This window comes from Strix uralensis, chromosome 5 (genome assembly GCF_047716275.1).
Source record: "Strix uralensis isolate ZFMK-TIS-50842 chromosome 5, bStrUra1, whole genome shotgun sequence".
Taxonomy (NCBI): domain Eukaryota; kingdom Metazoa; phylum Chordata; class Aves; order Strigiformes; family Strigidae; genus Strix; species Strix uralensis.
In genome coordinates this window covers 38,574,683-38,596,874 of record NC_133976.1, presented here as the reverse complement: position 1 = coordinate 38,596,874, position 22,192 = coordinate 38,574,683, and the positions used below count along the sequence as shown (strand labels likewise).

The following is a 22,192-nucleotide window of genomic DNA, read 5'->3' as shown; positions in this document are numbered from 1 at the left end:
TTCCAACCATTAGTGATCAGAGAAAAGATGCTGGGCTAAGTCAACCAGCATGGCTATCCTTAACTTCCTGAAAACTCTCATCAAACACACAGTCAATGAACACAAGCAAGGTTTGGGAGTTCAGAAAAGGAAAGCCCAAGCCAAACATTGAGTGCTGTAATGCAGAAAGCACCCCTGTCTCCCCTGCTCCAGTATTCAAAAAATGAGGCACTCCTCAAAAAAATTCTCTGTCATGAACAACTATAAAATATAAAAAGACCAACACGTGATGATGAAAAACTGTACACACCCTTGAGAGAAGGACAGTGCAAGCAATGTATCATGTAGCAGCCCTTTCTACCAGACCGGTAGGGCCGCTGCTGACAAATCAGATGCAGAGGATTAAATCCCAAGCACTACTGTGGGTTGAGTGGTGCGTATATCCACCAGATCCCCTGCCAGCTGGTGCAAGCCGTGCTCTGAGCACAGACAGGCTTGCAAAGCCTTTTGCCTGAGCAGCAAGCTGACTCTGCATTGCGGAGCTCCAGATAGCACACCGAGATTGGCTGGGGTTGCATGGCTGCATCCATCCAGCAATGGCCTGGCACACCTGCCAGTTACCATCACTTACTAGCCTAGTTTTGGGGCAGTGTCATCACAGCTACGCCCTCCTTGCAGAGCTGGCTCAGAGCACAGGCCAAGAGAAGTCAGGTGTGCCCACAATGACAGCACATGTTTTACCCCGGCTGGGATTCCAGCGTTCACTCCCTTTCCAATGGCTCACTGTAAGAACCAAGCTGCAATAAATTGCATCTGAAGGCTCTTTGCTGGCATCTCCCTCCTGCTGGGGCAGGCTGGGAGCAAGTGCTGGGCTACCAAGTGGGTGGGCAACAACAGCACAGGGTGTGGCTTCCTGCTGGCATCAGGCAAGTCCATGATCACTTTGAACACATGAAGGATGGGCAGGGAGTAGCACATCATGGATCCAATCCTTTGATTTGTTGCTTATAAACAAACAACCTCAAAAGAAGCACAGGCACTGAGGCGTTTGCTTTCCCTCAAGACTTCTTGCACCTTTTGCCTGGATGTGTTGCTCCTTCTCTCCTCCCAACCTCTCCATCCACATGCATCGCCTCCTACGCCACCACTACTCCTGCCTGCTCATTTGTGGTAAGCCAGTGTGGTTTGATAGAGTTTTATCAGAAAAAGACTTGGAAACATTTGTGGTTCTTTTTAAAACTGTGGTGAGCCAGTAAGTGCTGTATGCTGCTTGTAGGATGAAGCACAGCTGAAACGGCATCCTGCAGGCTGGGGGAGGCTGGGCCTGAGCATCGGCTAGCCTGGCATGGTCTTACACTGCAAGCCACTTCTGTGTCCTAAATCTTGTTAAATATTTCATGGCAATCAAAGTCAGCCGGTACAAGTCACGAAGGCTCTTCAGTGGGGAAGGGTGTGCAGAAGATATAAGTACCTTTACATACATCTTCCCTGCAATGTGCTGGATCCACCCTTCCCACACACGACCCTCCCAGAGGACTACACCTTCCCAAGGCTGCTGTCACCAACACAGAGGTGTCCAAGCACAGCAGTTTCTGGCTGCTTGAGAAAGCAGTCACCCGGCCGGTCCCTGCTGGCTGATGGCACATGTGGAGGTGCTCATCTGGGACAACTGCACATCTCAAATCACTTGCAGGGCTCCATGGCAACCCCCTGCCTTGACTGACTCTTCCACCAACAAACAGTGAGTAAAACTGGAGCAAACAAAGCATTGACAAGGACAGGGATCCATCAGGATGAAGTTTTGTCTCTCTGTGCTTCAGTGGAGCCAGTGTCAGATGATGACACTGGCTCCCGGCCACTCAGATATCTGGCACCAGATAACTCATTGCAAGAAGTCAAGGAAAGCTACAGAACGGTGAAACCAGCCACCTTATTTCTATATGAACAATTTCACATGGTTTAAAATACATCTTGTGGAGGTTTGAAACATTTAAAGTCCTCTTGGATTTTGACCATGAACTTGTACCTGAATTAGACATATCAGTGTAAAGGGCTGAATTTTATTTTTGCTTGAAATAACGTTTTGTGGCCTTTCTAGCAACCACTTATGTTCTTTTGAATGGATTCTGCAGGATTTTTGTTAAATATATAAAATTATATTTTCCCTAGCTGCAGTTGAAATCAACTGTGCTGCCTGCAATTCTGAAAAACTGATTTCTACCATCTACCAATTTCACCCCCAAAGTGTAGGCAATTTTGAATAATTTCAGAATATCTTTGGACCTGTTTCCACTTGCAGTACTGTAAGTGTCTTCAAAACATAATCAAATGCCCATCCCTTGACAGCTTCCATTTGATGATGGTGAAATACATTCTCAGAAATAAGTCAATCTGACCCGAGTTTCTCAAAAAACCCAAACCTTGAGTAGTTTAAAAAAACCCCAACAAACAGAATGGTCATTTAACCGCATGGAAGAGAGCATTAGTACAAGGAGCCTCAAGGAGAACAAAATGCAAAGGTTTATGGACCAGAGACTCCTACCATCACACTTCCCAACGTCCTCAGTGCTGCAACACCACTCTTCCAAGCACAGATGCATCACAAGACCTTGTTTGCTGAGGAGATTCTTTAGTAAAAAATGATTGAAAACTTCTCCTGGTTCTCTGGACCTTGTCTTAATGTTCCACCTCAGTACCAAGTGATGAAGTTGCTTTTGCTGTACATTCAACAGGTAGAACACCCTTTGAGGTACTGAACAGCTAAAATGACATTCAATTTTCTCATCTAGCAGTACTTAAAGAAAATTTCCTGCAGCAAACATCGTCAGACTAACGCACTGAGTTGCCGTGGTTCCTTTGCCTCAATCCTAACTGTCCAAGTAGAGTACAATACCCTCAGAGCACACTTGCCAGTTACTGATTAGGTCTGAAATTGCTAGAATTAGTATTCTACTGGCATTTCTCTCCCCAGACCAATATCCACGCAAAGCTTGCTAATTTTACATTGCTTAATCACATCTTAACATGTTGAAAACTCACGCACGTACTTGCAACGTTTTAGCTGTTTTTGCGGAATGACAGTCCTTTTATTTTTACTGGTTCAGTATACAGCCACGTGATACACTGAAGCTAAGAAGAACTGGGGAGAATGATTCACAATAAAATTTTGAGAAGTCCATTTCTTCCAAATCAAGGCAGAAACAATTCTCATACAGTCCATGATCAGTGACTAAATTCTACATTATTTTAAATTTACTTAGTGCTATAAATAATCATTAATGACACTACTACTATAATCTGAAAATAAGGCAGGGGCAGGACCTGATCTACATCCGTTTTATATCTATAGTGTTCATACTTGTGTATTATTTTATATGCATACACTTGTATAAAACAACAACAAAATAAAACTGTCCCCACAACAATCAACAGGGTATACTGTACAGCTTATAAGTTATGGTATACAGTAAAACTGGTATCACATCCTACAGGTTACGGGATACATTAATAAATAGACAATGATATATTAATTTGCAAATTTAACAAAGAATTTTAAAAGAGGAAGAAAAATATTCCATACAATGGGGCTGATTCATCATTAATACTTTTACTGCAGTTTAAAAATAATGACACTTTCAGGTCATGGGAAACCTGGAAGCAATAAGGTCATGAATCACAGTCAATACATACATTTCAGCAGAGGTGTAACATTTTAAGAGCAACCTGAATTTCTTGGAGTTTGCTTGATTTTGCAACCCTGAAGTTGAATTATCCACATTTAGTTTCTCTGCCTGCCTGTTTAATATATATAGAAGAAAAATGTACTTGTCTTATGGTATTCACCAGCTTTGCTTTTTGATTTGGAAGTAAATACTCAACTTAGCGCTTTGCCATTGTTCTTTCACACCAAACCAGAACCAAGCCATGGAAGCCCATGGTAGTCCCATAGGTCCATCCCACTTACATAGTGGACAATGTGTTGGCTTTTAATGGTAAGTGGCACCCTAAGTATCTAAACACTCTATAAATAGAATTTAAAACCCTAAACTACTTTGGAATGTATATATTTTACCTACTGCTAAGATGGTAAATATGATTTAATTACAAGTCTATAATTTAGATAATAGCTTTTAAATCCACTGAAGCCAAGATGTGCCATAATATTCATACAACTACACACACAGCTGTACCCAATTCCTAATTTTGAAGTGCTGCAACTCTTCAGCAGTAACAGAAAGGTATGTATGTACATATCTAACAGAAAAGGAGCAAAACAGTGTTGTGGATGGACTTATGTCTGCTATTCTCATGCTCACTGACTACATTTATATTAAACACTATCAGCAGAGGACTGCTGTGGGAAAAGAAACACAAAATGCTGCTCAAGAATGTCTGAAGCCAGACGGCCCAGGAGGTAAGTGGTAATAATGTCAGGCCCAAAGTGATACTTCCGCTTGCTGGCGCTGCTTGTGCTTCTGTTAGTCATGGCTTCTCCAGCTACTCACAGAGCATGACAAGGTCTAATGGGAAAGCTGCATAGCAGTCATAAACTGTTATACGTGTCTGCTGCACCAGATAATTTGCCCTTCAAGCTTTGAAAGGGACGGGAGGCAGCCATGGGGGGCTGAGGGGTTAAAGGCAGCCAGTGATTTTATGTCCAAGTTAGGTTTAAAGAAACTACATGCTTCACGCTGCAAATCAATGTTTATTTTACCACAGAACCATCAGAATTGGCAAGAGGGTGCCAGAGAGCATTTTCACTAATCTATCCCATAACAACACGGGAGCACAATTTTCAAAGACACATATTTATACATCTGGTAACCACTTCTGTCCCCATTAGTTAAAGATTAGAAACATTTTGGGACACACATACACACACACATTTTTTTAAAAAAAAAAAAGCAATACAAATTTTTTGTTGCTGTCAGAAATAGAAAGTGCCAGGTAGTGTACATCATCGTTTCCTGGTCCCACTGTTGCCACTGGCAGACTTACTGAAACTTCTGCTCATTTGTGGGAAGTGTACAGTTGGTGTTCTTTCAGTGGGGCCATACAGCCCCAAATTCCTGGCTGTAGCAGACTTTCGAAGAGGCTTGACACTGGGAAAAGGATTGAAGACTTGCGGCTTTGGGTTCCCAGGCTGGGGAGATTTAGCCTGGTTTCCACCGTCGCTGGATGAACTGGAGGACTCTGATAAACGTGGCTGGCCGGACTGACAGGATGCTGACTCAGCATCAGTTTTGTTATCTGAGGTGAGTTCCAGTGCTTCCAGTTTTAGCTGAACCACTGCCATGTTTGTACTGCTGTCTGTAGGGACTGGTTCAGATGACTGCTGGTCAGCTTTCCGAGTAGTCCTGTCATCCAAACCACCTCCTTCTCTTTCTCCAAATGCAGAATGTTTGGACGTCTCCTCCTTTGCACCAGGACTATTTGTTTTACAGCTCTCACTCTGCTCATCTATTAGTCCTATAGTATCCCCATAGCCCAGCTGGCCTTTGGCCCTAGCAATATTCTTTCGATGAACTCGTATGTGAGTGCGCCATGGAGAGTTCAGTTTTGTTTTAAGATCTTCTTGGGGAATGGGAGACATCTTCCCTGTAGCATGACTTGGGATGTGAATAACAGCATTTTTGAGAGACCTGTTATTCAATTTCATCTTCTTTCCTAAAAGGAGGTGGTTTATCACTGGGGAATGGTTTACCTGAGAAGGGAGGAGGCTGGTAACTGGCCCTTTGTCTGAAAGAAAGTGTTTAAAAGAAACACAGGATTGTTAAAGAACAAAACAAATCAATGTTCTAAGGATCCATCACCAAATTTGATGCCTTTCTTGAAGTATAGCAAAGGTTTGTAGGACTGACTGCTATTTTAAAAAAAAAAAAAAAAAAAAAAAAGAAAAAAATCACTGAATTTCTTACATCTTGGGGTCAAACACAAAGCTGTAACTTCTATAATAAAGATTTCCTGTCCTCCCTCCTTGCTTCTTACTTATGGGTAAGTCCTGAGCCAGGAATACCATGAAAATATATCATAACAAAAATAGCTTCTCAATTTTTGGAACGGCACTATAACTGATAGTTTAACATTAATATTGGCTTCTGATCTTTCCCCTCTCCTTCATTTTTCTTCCAACTGTGAGAGACAATTCAGTCCCTATACGAGGTCAGTCAAGTAAGCCTCTCCATGGGGCCTGTGTGACTGGAGAATGAACCAATGTATTTTTAATGGATAAACCACACCAGCTCTTCTCTATTAGGTCACCTCATTAAACCAGAGCAGTAGACTCGGAATTAGGTAATTAGATGACATATGATTAAACCATAAACCCATAAACCATAAACCCAGCCCTGCACCATGATTAGTAAGACTAGAAGGGTTTGTTTTGGAGGGTGGGGGTTGGCAATCCTTGGGAATCAACATTCTACTGTTTGCACTCTCTGCTGGCTCCAGCCTTCATTCAAAGCAAACACTTTGCCAATATTAAAAAAAAAATCCTTATAAATTATGTTAATGTTAATGAAAAATTGCAGCTCTATGTATTTAAGTGCTCCTGCTAGGACAAGTTTAGACAATCTAGAAGAGGACTAAGAATTCACCACAGTGACCCATCTGCATGGTTGAATGCCGACTTAGAAAGATGACACCTAAGTGGGGAGGAATGAGTGGGGTGGGCTGTGTTCAGCTGTGCTGTACATGCTAACCCCCACGTTGTTGAGTTTGCCCACTGGGGAAACAGACTCCATAACATGGATTGCTAAATAACGGATCGGTGTCCAGCTCAATCCTCAGAGCAGGATCATTACGGCTAGGTAAACTGTCAGCCACATGGAACATCTAAGCCAGTTCTTCAGCTGCATAATTTGCCATGTCCAGATGAACTCAGAAGAGTTAGGATAATATGGACCAGCTAGGAATCTACCTGACACTTGGTCTGAAGTGTACTCATCTCATTTCACTTCTTATAGTGCATCAGTATGTCAACTCCAAGAATGCCAGTGATGTAAAGTTTTAATCAGAGATTAACACAATGCACCCAGACAGCAAAGACATTTTTAAATACCATTGTTCTGCTGGTCCCTGGGACCTAAAAAAATCCCAGAGTCGTCATCTTCAGATCCTGACAAAAGAAGAAGAAACATCACCTTCTCATTTACAATCTGTCTGTATGAAGTGGTACCCACTTTTATTAATGTGTTATATATTCCATCAGTCTCCCTTGTTTTGTCTATTTAGTTAAAAGTAAAAGAATGTTATTTGCCTTGTCTCCCATGATGAAGTTAGCCTGTAACAGATCAATAAATGAAGCATGTTTCGATATGTTACCTGTTCTGATATACACGTGGTGAACCTGCTGTTGCTGCTTCTTCTTTATCCTGGAATATTGCTTTTTCAGTGCATTAATATCAGTGGTCATACGCTCCATCATCATGCTGTTAAAAGCAGCATGATACTCACTTCGGCAAGAGTCTATTGCTCCTGGACTTAATTCTGCAATGTTACTGGAACCCAGACTTTGTTCTTCATTCTGATCTGCAGAGTGGGAATACAGTGGAGATGAGGAGTAAATTGGCATACTCAAGAGTTCTGCAGATTGTCTACAAGGGAAGTCTATGTCTGATTCCTATAATCTTATTTAACTGTAGTCTTTAATTAAAAATGTATTATAATATGCATATTTAACAAAGCTGCACTATTTATAATAAGTAGCATCACATCTCTAGAACTACTCCTTAAGAATAGCAAGGGTTTGAGGGGAGTTTAAAGAGTACAAAAGCCAATTAACATAGCAATGAAAAGTTATAAGCACAGTTCTTCAATTACCCAAAAGTACATCAAGCCATCACTGAAGTAATTCAGAAAGTGATTATTAAAGACACTCAGTTGGACAAAGAAGGGGCTAACAATGCAAGTTATAAAATACATTACAGTCAAGCAGGCATGAGATTAAACAACCAAGCTAGTGATACCAGCAAGCAGCATCAAGAAACAGTTATAGCACCACAGGGAGAAAGCTGCTCATAGCAACAAAAGGAATAGGCACAGAGCAGCTGAGGATCAGGCAACTTGAGAGGGTCTCTGATCAACAGCTGCAGAGCAACAGCAGCAGTGCAATTTATTTTCACAGCTGTTTCTGATGCACCGCCAAACTGGCACTCCAGGGTCAAGGGGATAACTCTTTTTCAAGGGATGTTTATTTGTCTTTGGCTTAGTTTGCAACAGCAGTTTGATGTTCTGACTAAGTGCTAGCTTGAAACAGCAGGTAGGGACTTACAGTCCCTCAGGAAGGGAAAAACAAAACACCACAGCAATCAAGAGGAAAATTGCAGCTTATAGGTCTCAGTAAAACCAAGTCACAAGAATGATGATGTGTAATCAGATAACAGCAACTGCAACATCAGTCTGGGGTGTTTTGGGGGGAAGGTGGGGATGGGTTGGAGATAAATAACTATAGCCTCTCCCAGGATATCATAAAATCACTGTTGATCCAGTACCATTTCGTAAAGGTAGCTGCAAGTTAAATGATCTGCTTTTCCTGTATGGATCAGGATTTTGTTCTGCTTGTAGAGCTTGCACAGGTGAACATATAATTCTATCAGAAATTTTATTTCAACGTGGAGGGACTTGGAAAATAGTGACATTTTGTCAGAACACCCTAACTCATGCCCAATTTTTTTAAAAATGTGAGTATACCCAAAACATACAACAGTCTGAAGGTTTGGCCAAAAGGGTGGTGAAATGACCTGCAGAATTCACTCACCACTGATAGGCTCCAATACTAGCCATGCATATGCTAATAAAGGTCAAGATTATTTATTACATGTACACTCTTCAGAAAATGCTGACTACCTAACAGCCGTCTTAGAAGTGTGGATTTAAGGTGGACTTTTTTCCACACATGTGCTTCTTTTATTGTGCGTGGGCAACACTATGGAGTTGGTTTTTTTAACTGTAGCCAAATCCTTAACCCACACTATCATTTATTGTATACACACAGCCTTCCTGCACGGACCGCAGAGCAAGTCATTTGGTACCTGCTGTAATGTCTACATGAATATAAAATACAACTTTCGTTGCTGCTTTCACAGAGGAAGCTACAGATGATTTCTGCAAGGTCATGCAGATTTAGTTGCGTTTTCCAAAATGAACAAAAGCCCTTTTACCTTTCACCTGTTTTTGGTATTTTTGGAGCTCTGGTGCCAAAAACCCACTTAGTGGTCCAAGACAGCCAATTGCATTGGCAATTGAGTCTTCATCATCCAGGTCATTCTCCTCATCACTGTCTCTAGTTCTGCCCAGCCTTCTGTCAAATGAGAACATAAGAGAAAGAAGAAGGACACATTCTTAAATACGATCATCACCAAACATCGTTATCTTCTTTAAGAGCATACGAGGGAGGATGCCACCTGCCTTTTCACTGGCTGTGTAGGGTAAACAATAACCCAATATGCCATAAGCAGCTCATTTCAAACTTACCCTGAAAGTGAAGTTGATTTTACTGCTGCAGGGAAAGGAGTAATGTTGTATGTGTATTTCTCTCTTAATTCTGCCAGTTGTGGGAAGGGAAACTGAGCCATGGTATAAACAGTCTAGGGAGGGGAAAAAGAAAAAAATGCAGCTTTTAAAATTTTCACTTTAACTAAGTCTCACAAAAGATTTCTCCATTAACAGACTTTCACAGTCTTGCAGGATTAAAGGCTGCATATTCTCATGTGCTGTAAGAAAATGGAAATGGTCTAGTTTTATGATTCAGTCAGTATTTCCTGTAAGAAAAATAAAGACTGACTCATTAGAAAAATACATGGTTCAGAGAAAAAGAAAACCAAAACTGGAACTGATAACATGAGATGTAGGGTCCTTTTCAACTCCTATACTTATTTAATAATCATTGTTAATCCTCTCCTTGCCAGCACACTCGAAATTCTCCTCCTCCAATTATGATTTCACTTACATGAATGCATGATCCAGAAGATCTATGTTTCTGCTCAAGTATTCAACAAGGTATTGACACTAGCATAGATAGGAAGGAGCAGATCCTCACTTGATGTGGACTGTTAACAGATCCATTACTTCATCTGAGCAGTCCCAAGGGCTTGTGTGAAGGAAATCACTTCAACACAAAAGTTATGGCCAAAAAGGAAGGACCTAACATTATCCAGCTAACTTCTCTCCTCTCAGTTTCTGGTTTTGATTGTTGTTTTGTGGGAGTTTTTTGTGGTTTTTTCTGGGGAGGGTAGCGGTGGTGTTTTTTTTAAAAAAAAAATTTGTTCTGTGGTGAACAAAGAAACCTCTCTGCAACTCTGAACTCAACATGTAGTCCCTAGAACTTAAAACAAGGCCGTAAGAAACCCTAATACATTTTATTTACTTCAATACTCAGAGTTAAAGAAGATAAATAGTTGCAAATGCATTTGCTTTCAGCATTATTTTTGCTTTAAGTCGTTTTGTAGTAACAGGATGTGTGTCACCAGCCAACCTGGCATAAAGACACATCATATTCATTGCAGTATCACTGCTGATTTGTTCCCACCTATTTTAGTTGCCTTTCTTTTTTTTCCCCGCTTTTATACACTTACAGCCATTCAGGACTTCAAATACCTGATACACAACTCATTGGGACTCTCAATGTCAGAAGTAAAAAGAAAAAAATAGCCAAAATATAATTTTTCATAGTTTCTCTGAAATATTATAACTTTTCCCTATCTTGAAAATTAACTATCTTCTGAAAGACAGCAACATAAAAATTTCTCATTAGCTATGACAGGAAATCTTCACTTTTTTTTTTTCCCTGTGCTATTAAGTCAGTGACCTTTTCATCTGAAGGCAAATGGCCTCAATTAAGGAGAAAGGAAATTCTGAACAATTTCTACATAATCCATTCTTGACCCATGCCTTGTCCGTGCTAAATACACGAAGGAAAATTGCAAACGTTAATTCAGTAGTAGACCTTTCCTGACAGAAGAAGAAAAAAAAAAAACCAAACATTTCACTAACAGCAATGATGTAAGCAATGAGGAGCAGGAAGGACACTCCTGTCTGTACTGGGCACAGGGCAATAGTGCAGCTCAACAGGCTTCTGAGTGAAAATGCTTTTACAGTTTGAGCCATGCACAGACACTAAGGCAAGGAGGATACCTACAAAACCCCAGAGCATAAACTGAAGCTTTGCCATGCCATGAAACTACAATGCTACCATGAAAGACAAATATTCTCTAGGACCTGAACAGCAATATTCCGACAGTCTACCAGACGAAGGAATTTTATGATCTGGAAAAAGATCTACCTCCGGCCCAATGTGTCTGCCTGTTTGTTTGATCTCCACCACACTTTCCTGTTTTTTTACCCCATATGTCTCAACTCTCTCCCTTCACAGAGAAGGAGGTGTGTCTGGAATTTATTTCTACTCTTTATGTCAACAGCCTTTTCAGGTAACTTGTTCCATATGCTAGTTACCCTTTAAGTGAAAGAGTCGACTGAGTCCTCCATTTACTCCTTGCACCTACTGTTTTAGATTATGCTCTTAGCTTTTGCTTGTCTCCTATCTGTGTCTCTTAACAGATCCTGTGCAATATTTTTCTTTTAGCATACACATTTTTAACTTAATTACTTGTTATCAGATTATAACTGGAGATCTCACTTGCCACCTGGCTAAGAGATCCACAAACAAATTTTATGCTGATGCAAGTTCCATTGAAAATTAAAAAAATATTGTCAATCAACACCTGTGATCTCCTCACAGCAATGCTTCAGAGTCAAAGCATCCTGTTCTTAGTTTGTACACAGCCTTGGATGCCATTTGGTTAATTCTGGTGAAACTGTGCCAGAGGGAAACAGCCTACACATACAAAGCATGATGCAGCCAAACTTATTATTTATGGCCATAAGGGACAGATTCTGGGAACAAGAGAAGAGACAAAGAAAACCTCTCTTCTCACCTTAAATCAGTAGCATTTGTCACTCCTTTGGCTTACCCTAAAAATGCAAAGCCATCTACACCCTTAGGAGGACACTATACAGAAGGTGATGGGCTGTGGCTTCCAAAAGAGGGCAAGCAGTTTTGCCTTTGCAGACAGCTCAAACACACTTATCTCAAGAGCCACCTCACACTCGTTTAAAGTTCTTCTCTCTTTTCATTTTCACTCAGAAAACAAAACAAAAAGCAAAAGCAAAAAACAAACCCAAAAGAAAACAGACAAATTACTACTCAAGCAGAAAGTTAATAGTGAATACCATCAAATCAGGGTAACTGTCTCTGGGAGATAGTCTAAAATGCTAGGGTACTACAGAGGGATTAATCCCTCTTCCCCTTCACCACAGTAAACACACAGGGATGCCTCTCCTTCTCCTGTTTGTTTCTTATCTCCTCTATGTTGCAATGTTTCTAAGTGTACAAACTGAATTAGTTTAGCTGCTTATAAAAATGCTCACTTTCTGAGAAGGCATGGAAACGTACTCAATCTAATACATGCTGTTTAGACTATCTGCAGACACTTGGCATACAGCCTTCTGTCTCCATGTTAGAACCCAAGTTTATTAATAGACCAATAAAATTACAATGCTGAATACTGTATTTGTTTAACTTCTAGTCCTGAATACATATGCAGTCTACCATCTGATGTGTACAGCACTTACCCTTTATTTACCTAAACTGTTCAATCTCAAAAAGGAGGAAGCTGTAGGCTCGCTTGCTCCTCCAATCCCTCCGTGCTCTCCTCTGCACCACATTGTAAGAACTCTTGCCATGCAAGGGCCAAATCTGCAAAAGCTTTAAGCCCTCAATCCTAGGTATGTGTACTGTCTGCATAGGAGGGAGGGAAGCAGGCTTTTTAATGATAAACTTGCACCAACTACACATGCTGGTGGACAGAATGAGGACAAGAGTCCTCTGATCTACTTCAGACACCTGCTCTGTCAACACTTGCCCCTGAAGGATCAGCCACACCTCCCTCCTGAACTCCCGGAAGGAAACAGGTCTTTTAGAGCACAAGTTTTCTAGTGGTGGAAAAGTGTCTGTTACTCTTCACTGGCTTAAGTGAGCCTAGACAGGTAGTTCAGGTGCAAGTGTGAGTGTCATGCAAGTCTAAAGAACAGTGAGATGATTGCCACCAGCAACCTTTACTGAAATGTGTAGAGAAGGCAGAGTAGGGTATTAATCCTTTCCCCTAGTAAGATACTAATCCTTGAGCCACCTTGTAAAAAGTATCAGATGTAAATTCACTATTCCGATTTTGATTAGGGGAAAAAAGAAAAAACAAGAAAAAAAGAACATTTCGAAAACAAAGCAGTCATCTCTGGCTGACTCCTCTGAAAAAGCCTAAGGCAATTTAAAAAAAATGGGGTCTTAAAGCAGCCTGGACCCTTTCATTAATGCAGTGGTTCATATTTATTTATTTTCTTCTCCAACACAGAGAAAATTGTTCAAATGCATCAGCCAGACACATGGTGGCATTCGTATTCCCTAATGGTAAACTCTTGTAGTGTCTAGTTCTCTCCACTAGGTAAAGACAGCCTAGAGTGAACAGCTCAGATGGAGACGGCTACACTGCCAGTACCTGCCTCTGACTTGAAGAATGCTATCTAAACTATAGTTGGTTTCTTCAACTGAGAAGACACACATAAACCAGACACACTGCTTCTCTACATAGAAAACTTAAGCCTGACACATTCTCCGTATCAATGGCAATGCTATCCTACCTTAACACTCCTGTCGGTGTCACAAAATACACGTGTACACTATGAACACACATATACTTCGCATCAAGTGCTTATTTTTTGCTGAAGCACAAAAAGACTAACTTAATATACTTGTAATTGCAACAGTTAAAAAACCAAAAAGATCCTTCCATCCCTCCAACCAGTAAGTCACCTATGCCTTATCTTCTATTACACACAAAGGCGAAGAAAGAAATCCACAGAGTCACTACAGCCCACTTCAGCTTTCCCAACATTATTCTTTGTCACAAATGCCACTTCTTGATTTTGTACTACACTTGAGACCAGGAACTGAAACACAATGAATATGAGAACACATCAGCTTGTGTCACCTTCCTCACGCATCCTCAATATCCGAACTGCCTTGTGAGAAATCTTAATGCTTATTTAAGAAGTGTGAGTACCTCTGACCAGCTGCATTTCCATTTTTGAAGAAAAACAAAGCCACAGCGCTCACCTCTCCCATTCCCAGAGCTCCCTCATCAGACAAAACAACAAAAATAACAAAAATAAAAAATCTGAAAGTAATCCTTTACTTCAGGGCAGTACGTTAGCAGACTAGGTAAGTGTATTATCCCAGACAGTCAATAAGTTTTGCTTCTAATAATGGGTGACAGAAGTCACCTGCTAACTACTGTTAATAAACTCATGCAGCTTCATAGAGAGACTGACTTTTTTCCTTCCCTTTAAACAGGTGAATTATTGCAGGTGAATTATGTGCTCTGTATTTGCACCCATTTAAACACCATGCTGTAACTCATCAAAAGCAAAGCTCCAGAACTGTAGCATGAGGTCTTTATAAAACATCTAAGCAGACAACACCTCAAGGATGTCACAAAAAGAAGTGTAAGTGTGAATCAATAAAATTGTATCTGCAATACTAAACGCCCTTTCCTTTCCCAGAACAGTGAGGGTCTTTGTTCTCACACAATGACGTATGCTTTGAGAATTCAGGGACTGCAATTATCTACAAATGTCTTTGTTTATAGTTCACTGATGACTGTTCATGTTTGGTTTTTTTTTTTAAATCATGAAGGATGGTTTTTTTTCCCCTTCTCACATAATAAACTCGTCTCCCACAGTGTCTGCAGAATGAAAAGGACACAATGTAATAATAACTGACCAAAACATAAAAATAAAACAAAAGAACACCCTCAAAATTATGACTACTAGAAGATTCTACATCTTACTTGTGTAAAACCAACTGGGCATTGTATCACAACAAACTTTCAGCTGTCAATATACAACCAATTTTTATCACATAGAGCCTAGTGATTCTCTATACTTAATGTAAAAGATAAGAATTTTAGCTTTAACTGCAGGTCACCTATTTGTTTCACTGGCATGCTAGTTCAACTCAGTTATCTTAAACTTTTATTCTTGGAAGAGTTTAGGTTTCTGCAGTATTTGAACTGTAATTTGTTAGAAATCAGCACCTGAAGGATGCACACAAAACATAAACAATAATTATATCACAATTACTCACCTGCATGAGTTCATTGCTGTCAATCAGACTGTCTTCCAGCATCTCCTGGGTCAGCTTCCCCATGGTACTGTAAAACTCATCTGCAGTTTCACAACACTCTATTTGCCTACATCAAAATACATATTGGTTTTTCATTTTACTTTTACATATGATTATACACCTCCAAACCAGAACTGAACTTTCTGTCATCATAAAATATGCCGTTTCTTTTAGTCACTTTAATTCTTAAGTTTATTGCAATCCTCTCTACGCTTCCAAATAATAAAACTGTGCACATCACACTGGAAAGGCTGGTGCAGTAAAGGAATGTACTGAGCACGGTTTAATGTCCTGACTCCTCATGATAAAGGATTCATGCATGTCCAGATAGGTTATTCCCTCTGCCCCTTTCACTTCTACATGAGAATCAATAAATCCTGCCTCCTACTAGCACAAGGGAGCTTTCCATCAGCTCAAAAAGGGAGCATAAAGATTTCTTGACTGCCTCATCACCCATTCTTCACTATGCACCAAATGGATGAATTCGGTGGTTGAACTTTTTGTCAGATGGGAACATACTCGCTGGCCAGAAAACATTCCAGTGGAGTAAATTAAGTATAGCTATATTTGTATTCAGAAGAGCTGAGTTCACATAAAGTAGAATGAAGGAAAATTCACTGATATCCTGAATATTTGTGAATTAGAGATGCAGACATTTTTGTTTGTCTTTGGGGTTCTGTTTTGATGATGTGGGGGTTTTTTTGTTTGGGGGTTGGGGGGGGGGAAATCGGTTGAGTTTTTTGGTGTTTTTTTCCACACTTTAAATTTCTAAAACCACAGAATCACCCACAGAGTGTCAGCTACAGGAAGAGAAATGTGAGTAATCTGCTTTTCTGAGTTGCTGTTCTACATACATTAGGGCTAGCCACTAGACATCCTCTCCCCTCGGGTGAAAAATCTGTTTTACTTCCATCCCAAACAAGTGCATTCCTGGCTACTTATTGTATCCTCCCCTGTAAAATACAGCTGCTGGAATGATCAGAAAAGTACACTGCCTTTTTTCTTAAGGATGAGAAGAGGAAGCTCCCCTTGATCTTCAGTGTCTATAGGGAACAACTACTGAACTATGAAATTCCTACTGAAATCTTAACATAGTTTAACTAAAAGAATGATTAAGTAGTTAAAAAAAAAAAGGAGAAACAATGGGTGTGTAGCCTATTATCACAAACTTACCACTTACCTTCCTTGACACCTTCAGTCTCTCATGACATCCATACACTGCTTTCTCTACTGCACCATTTTTAACCCTCTCACTCCTTCAGTCTCCCTCAAAATGGAAGTATAATTGAACCACCCACATTTTAGCATAAGCACTTCTCACCCCACCTTCATGACTAGAAAGATAGTCTTGAGAAGTATGAAGATCATGAGACTATGATCAGTGTTTCAGACCCCACTTCTTTAAATCCCTCCTGTTCTATTTCTAGCAGAGAAGAAAGAGGAACAAAATCACAATCTTCTCCCAGCAAAAACATTGTGCCCAATCTTTTACTTCCTCATCTCATTTGACATCATTAATCACAAACTTACTGCATATCAATTCTTGTTCAGTTTTAGCGACTCACTGTCTTCTGGATCTCTGGTCATCCCACCAGTGTCTCTTTCTATTAATTGCCCTCAGATCTGCCAGACATCCTCCTATTCCCCACAAACAACAGTTACAAGGTGTGCAGCATGATCAGCTTATTCTTTTGGACATATTCTTATAGATGTCTTTATTCTGTTCCTTCCAATTTTTATAAAACATGCTTCCTTTTTGCTTTAAGTTTTATGGTAAAATCTTCAAAGCAATGACTTACTTTTAATCATGTTATGAGTTGGAACATTCATAATTACAGCTTTTAAGTGCACAGAGATTGACTGCAACAGGACCTTATCTAAAGGTATGGTAACAAAGTAATAAAGCACGATGGGACTACATATAGCTTAATCCTAATGCAAATGATTCATGCAAGTTTCATTCATGAACTGAACAAATAAAGCTCTTGGGAAATTATTATTCTAATTATTATTCTTCAGATTAAAAATTAAATATGCTAAACAAAGTCTCTTATAACGCTACTGGCCTTCAGTGCTAATTTATTCAGACAGAAAAAAGAAATTAAACCTCCAAGGAGAGAGCTGAACATAAATCCCAGTGGTTCAATCTCAGAGAAAAAAGGAAGGTGAGTGTTGATAGGCACCACAAAAAAAATTTGATGCAGCTGCTGACGCTGGCTGAAAAAAGGTTCCAGCTGAACTAACATCTGCTTGACCTGTCAGAGCTCACACCTCCCACTGAAGTCAGTGACAAAACTCATTTCTCCACCAGCACTGTACAATCTTTGGAATGCAAATATTTGCTATGACAACAGAGGAGTTTAGAAGAACTAACCACCTCTTGTCTTTTGTCCTATGTGGTGAGTTTCCAAGGCCATAAAGGACTATAATAGAAACTTGGCTAGAACATGCTTAAATTTTCCTGAAATTCTCTGCTTTTGTTTGCAGGCCTTAACAGAAAAGAACCATGTAGCACTAAATCATTCTCTTAGTAGCACTGAATTCTTTTCATAGGTATAGCCAATGGGCTCAAATCCTTAAGTCCTCTTAAGTGAAGATAGGGGAATTAACATCCACCCAGCTTCAGATACCCAACTAAATTAGCTAGTCACCCTCAAGTCTCTCTGCATGTCTTTCCACAGAGTATTACCAGCTCCCTCAGAGCTGTAACAATCTAGAAAAGTCCAACCAACCTTTTAGCATAGCATGAAGACACTATACACAGACAACACAAACAAATGGAGACATTTCCTGCAGCAAGGGTCAATTAACTGTCATGCCCATTCTGACACAATGTTAGAAGCACATGTTTTTGGGGAAGCCATAGAGGCACTTCATGCAGCTTTTTCAAAGCAGAATCATTCTCCTGAAAGATCACATCTTGTTTAGAATTGAGAACACACTCTTCAGAACAATATAAGTTACACATATTGCTCATACTGAAAAGAAAAATCAGATAAAAATAACCACTTACTCTCCTAACTTTGCCCAGATAGCCAAAGCTACTCTCAGTATAATTTCAGAGCCTTCAAAGAATACTGAATCCCAAATCTTCAAAACTGTATGGTTAGGCAGGCAAGTAGCAAAGAGGGTCAGAAACCACTGCATTGTGAAGACATTTGTAAGTGGGGGTTCATAGCCTCCTGAAATAAAAAAAAAATAAAAATCCTTAAAGTAATTGTAATTTCCTATTATTTTAGAAGGAGTATTAATAGCATACTGAAATCCAACAGACACTCTAGTACCTCTGTTATTGCTCAAAACTTACTTAGCCAGCAGCTGTCCAAAGATAAGCTGAGAAAAAGAGCGATGGAGAAATGACATACTTAATCACCTTTCATTCTGCTGCACTGCAAAAAGCTCTAAGCAGCAGCATTGGTTTGGGACTGTAAACCCTGGAAAACACCACCAGTTTTTTCTTCCTTAAATCAGAAAGATCCTTCCCCAAAGCCATGAGCTAAAAGCTTTTATTAAAAAACATCAAAAAAAACCCCAAAATGCTGTGTTTCTTTAGAAACTAATGGTGTAAGAAGTCTTTATCTACATGAAGGTGAAGGTGACTGTCTCTGTAAAGTCTCATCTATTGTTTAATATTCTGATGCACTGCCAGCTTAGAAGAAGCGACTAACACATTCAGTTTTCCTTTCAGCTTATTAAGTTTCAAACAAGATTAGTACTTCAGCCTGAAACTCTGAAGTTTTACTTTCTTGTTATGCTCAGAGAACACTTTGTGCATCCTAGTATCAACTGATGCACTAAAGGCCATGACCAAAGAGGCTGCTGCCTGTGAAAACACTTTCAAACAGCAAATACTTTCTTGATAACCCTTCTTTGTTTTCATACAGTTTGGGAAGAGTCACAGTTAATTTACATGGAACAAGGTAGCAGGTAGCAGGTCTTTTCTAAGATGGAACTCAGGGTGCACTTAGCTTCCAGACTTAGAAAAAATCCACCCTCCCCAAAACACTCCCAAATAAAAGATCTGTATCTCATTAAAAAAAAAAACAAAACAAAACAGTAAGTCTGGAAGGAATGCTATACCAGAAAAAAAATTCAAGTGCAAAGCCAGTTTTCAGGTAATAACCCAAGAAGTACTTCTGAGTTTTGCACATGTGTATTGCTAAGCATGCAGGTGAAGAAATACTGACCAGCCACCACTGGCTTTCACATTTTAACTCTTCCCAGAACAGCTATGTAAGCTAGCAACTACAAGGAGCAATGGCAGCACAGGTATCTTCAGCTACGGGAAGAAACAACCTTTTCAAGGTAGCCCTTGTACTAAGCTGTGTGTTACAGTGGTTGTCACCCCATATATTTTATATCCTTCTCAACACGATTCCATTTGCAGTTAGTGGTGGGACCACATTATTTCCCCTTTATTTTTTCCCCCGAGAGCACCACCTATTTATGTTAAGGTTATCAGTAACGGAAACTGTCATCTTTCACCTTAAAAATTTAAAATACATATTTGAAGCAATAAACTCATGTAAACACTTAAAAGACTGTATTTTTAGACCAGTGCTCAGGTGAAACAATAGCAAAAAGGAATTTAATAGCATTTTCTGTTGAACCTACCTCCACTTTCCCTGTTAGCAGCTCTTTGCAGGGTGTCTAAGTGCTGGGACAGTTCAGGAAGCTTCATTCGTAAGAGATCTCGGAAAACAGCCATATCCACTGAGAGAGCACGGAGATTATTGACAAAATAGCTATCAGGAAGCACCTTATCAATTAGATAAATCATGATCTGTGGGAAAAATGAAATATTACCATGTAGAATTTACAGAGCCAGTTATTTTCTAGGAATAACAGGAAAAAAAAAAAAAAGAATCTTAAAGTTCTCTGTTCACTAAAGAGTGGCTTGGAGCAAGTGGCAACACACGCCTCTGGTATCTCCATCTACACGGGGAGAACACCTTCTCATTTTAAGCATCCACAGGTACTCTAGGTATCCATAAGCAATCAAGGTGCAAAGGTTTCTTGAAGCTGTCCAGAATTTATGAACCATTAATGACCGAAAAAATCAATGTCACAGTAAGCTATGTCCAAATTGGAAGCATTACTCAAACTGACGGCAACTTTTGGCACTTCTGATGCTGTACATGTTTATGAGATTCTCCACTGTTGGAAAGTTCCACTGTCCCCTCTCTGGTTGTTAACTGTCACAACTAGAAGACTAATCTTCCAAATCATCTTTTTTCCCTTCTCCAAAATGCAAGATACTGTTCCTTAAAAAACATTCTCTGCATATTTTACTGTGATGTGTTACCGTGTGCTGCACTTCTTCTCGTCACTGTAAAAGGCGCTAAATTAAGCAGCATGAGACATTTTTAACAGACATCTGTTTCAAGTGAGATAGCTCAACTACATGGGTGGTAATGTATTAACTGGATACTGTCCAGTGACATACTGAACAAATGCATCAAAGAAATATGCAGAAGTTGATGTATATCATCAGCCCAACAGAAGATACTGACCTTCACTTCATGATCTTTTACAATCTCTATGGCCACTCTACAAACCGTACCCAGAGAGCCTGCACACGGTCATCCCATCTGCTTCATCTCTCCATTACTCCTTTGTTAAAATTTCAAACAAGTATCCTTATCACGTTTCATACAACTTCTAATGCTTGAGGAGCATGGCACCTTCAAACACAGGAGACAATCCTCCTTCCAATCCCCCTCTTTTCATAAGATGCCCTCAAAAATAGCTTGGCAGACACTGGACTTCTAAGAGCACCACCTTACACCATCTCACAGCTTCCTTTTCTCTCCCAGCAGCTTGTGACCGCATACTACCACTTGTCCTTGCAAGATTTTTTCAGGCAATAACAGTCTTCTCCATGTTTTAAAGCATGTAGATCAGTAGTCAATACACTCAAATCAATAGCTTTTACACATTTTTGGCGGTGGGTTTTTTGGTTTTGTTAAGTTTTAAGGATTGAAAGGAAATAAGTGATCAACAAATAAGCTGGAATTTCATATCTTATCAATACATTCCCTAACTGCTGAATACTGGGACAACTCATTGTCTTTTAAAAATATGCTTTATTTTCTTCAGATATATTTCAACCAATGGAAGAATAATTTAATATAGCAACATCAACTTACAACTATGTTGTGTTTTCATTAATTTCTTATGTCATAAGCCATTTTATAAATGCTTTTGCTCCCTTCCCACTGAGTAGTATTAGTTTAGAAATCTCAGATATATGAGAGCATAGGAAAGAATAGAAATCTTTTTGCAACACTGAAGTCCATTCTATTTCACTGACATGTGAATTGTTTTGAAATGCTTTTTTTAAAAAAAAGCAGCTTCATGTATTTACCAGTTTGCAATAGATACTTTCTTCATGACACATCTCTATATATTTATTTTTATTATTTGACTTTGTAGTATTTCCCCACAATAATGTGCAGGAAAAAATTGGTTTTTAAGTTTCGGTATCTATGAGACTTTTATGCATACTCTGATAGCTTCTACATATGCAAGCTGTGATTTTCTTCCTTACCATAACTTCAGTAGGCTAACTTGGAGGTGTCATCAGAGATTAACTTAAACATGCTTATCTTAACTAGTGAAGACTGCAGCATCCCTGGCTGGGCATTCACTGAAGCTACCATATTGGATCCTGTGCTGTTAAAGCCCCTTGGTGTCAGTAGTACCAGTTGTTTCCGAGCCCCTGGGAGACACTTCCCAGTTTTTGTTTATAACTTCCTTCCCAGAAAGGGGACCTGACTGGTGAGCCCCAAGAATCCCCTTGCTCCCTTAAGTCCTAGACTCTGCAATAATCCGAACATGTTTTCCCCATAGCTCAAATCCTGAGGGCAGGTTTTACAGGCGACAGCCTCTGCAGCTGTTCCGAAGTCACTCGTCACTTGCTTTAGATGGCACAGTGACTACAACAAGGAAAGAGCCACATGCTAACCTCCAATTCCT

At 39.8% G+C, this 22,192-nt stretch overlaps 1 protein-coding gene across 6 annotated transcripts in view; it reads right to left on the bottom strand.

Moving 5' to 3' along the window:
* Positions 1–3,034: 3,034 nt before the first annotated feature.
* Positions 3,035–22,192, bottom strand: part of TBC1D30 (TBC1 domain family member 30) — a 57,569-nt gene continuing 38,411 nt past the window's right edge. For 3 of the 6 annotated variants that reach the window (XM_074870501.1, XM_074870495.1, XM_074870500.1), the window contains 8 exons: positions 19,829–19,997; positions 18,228–18,396; positions 15,176–15,281; positions 9,454–9,566; positions 9,141–9,280; positions 7,303–7,509; positions 7,040–7,096; positions 3,035–5,718 (listed from right to left, as the gene is read on the bottom strand). In XM_074870501.1, the coding sequence (XP_074726602.1) occupies positions 4,937–5,718; positions 7,040–7,096; positions 7,303–7,509; positions 9,141–9,280; positions 9,454–9,566; positions 15,176–15,281; positions 18,228–18,396; positions 19,829–19,997 (1,743 nt within the window). In that variant the 3' untranslated portion in view covers positions 3,035–4,936. The remainder of the gene's footprint in view (positions 5,719–7,039; positions 7,097–7,302; positions 7,510–9,140; positions 9,281–9,453; positions 9,567–15,175; positions 15,282–18,227; positions 18,397–19,828; positions 19,998–22,192) is intronic. The other 3 variants (XM_074870498.1, XM_074870499.1, XM_074870496.1) reach the window with 2 other exon arrangements.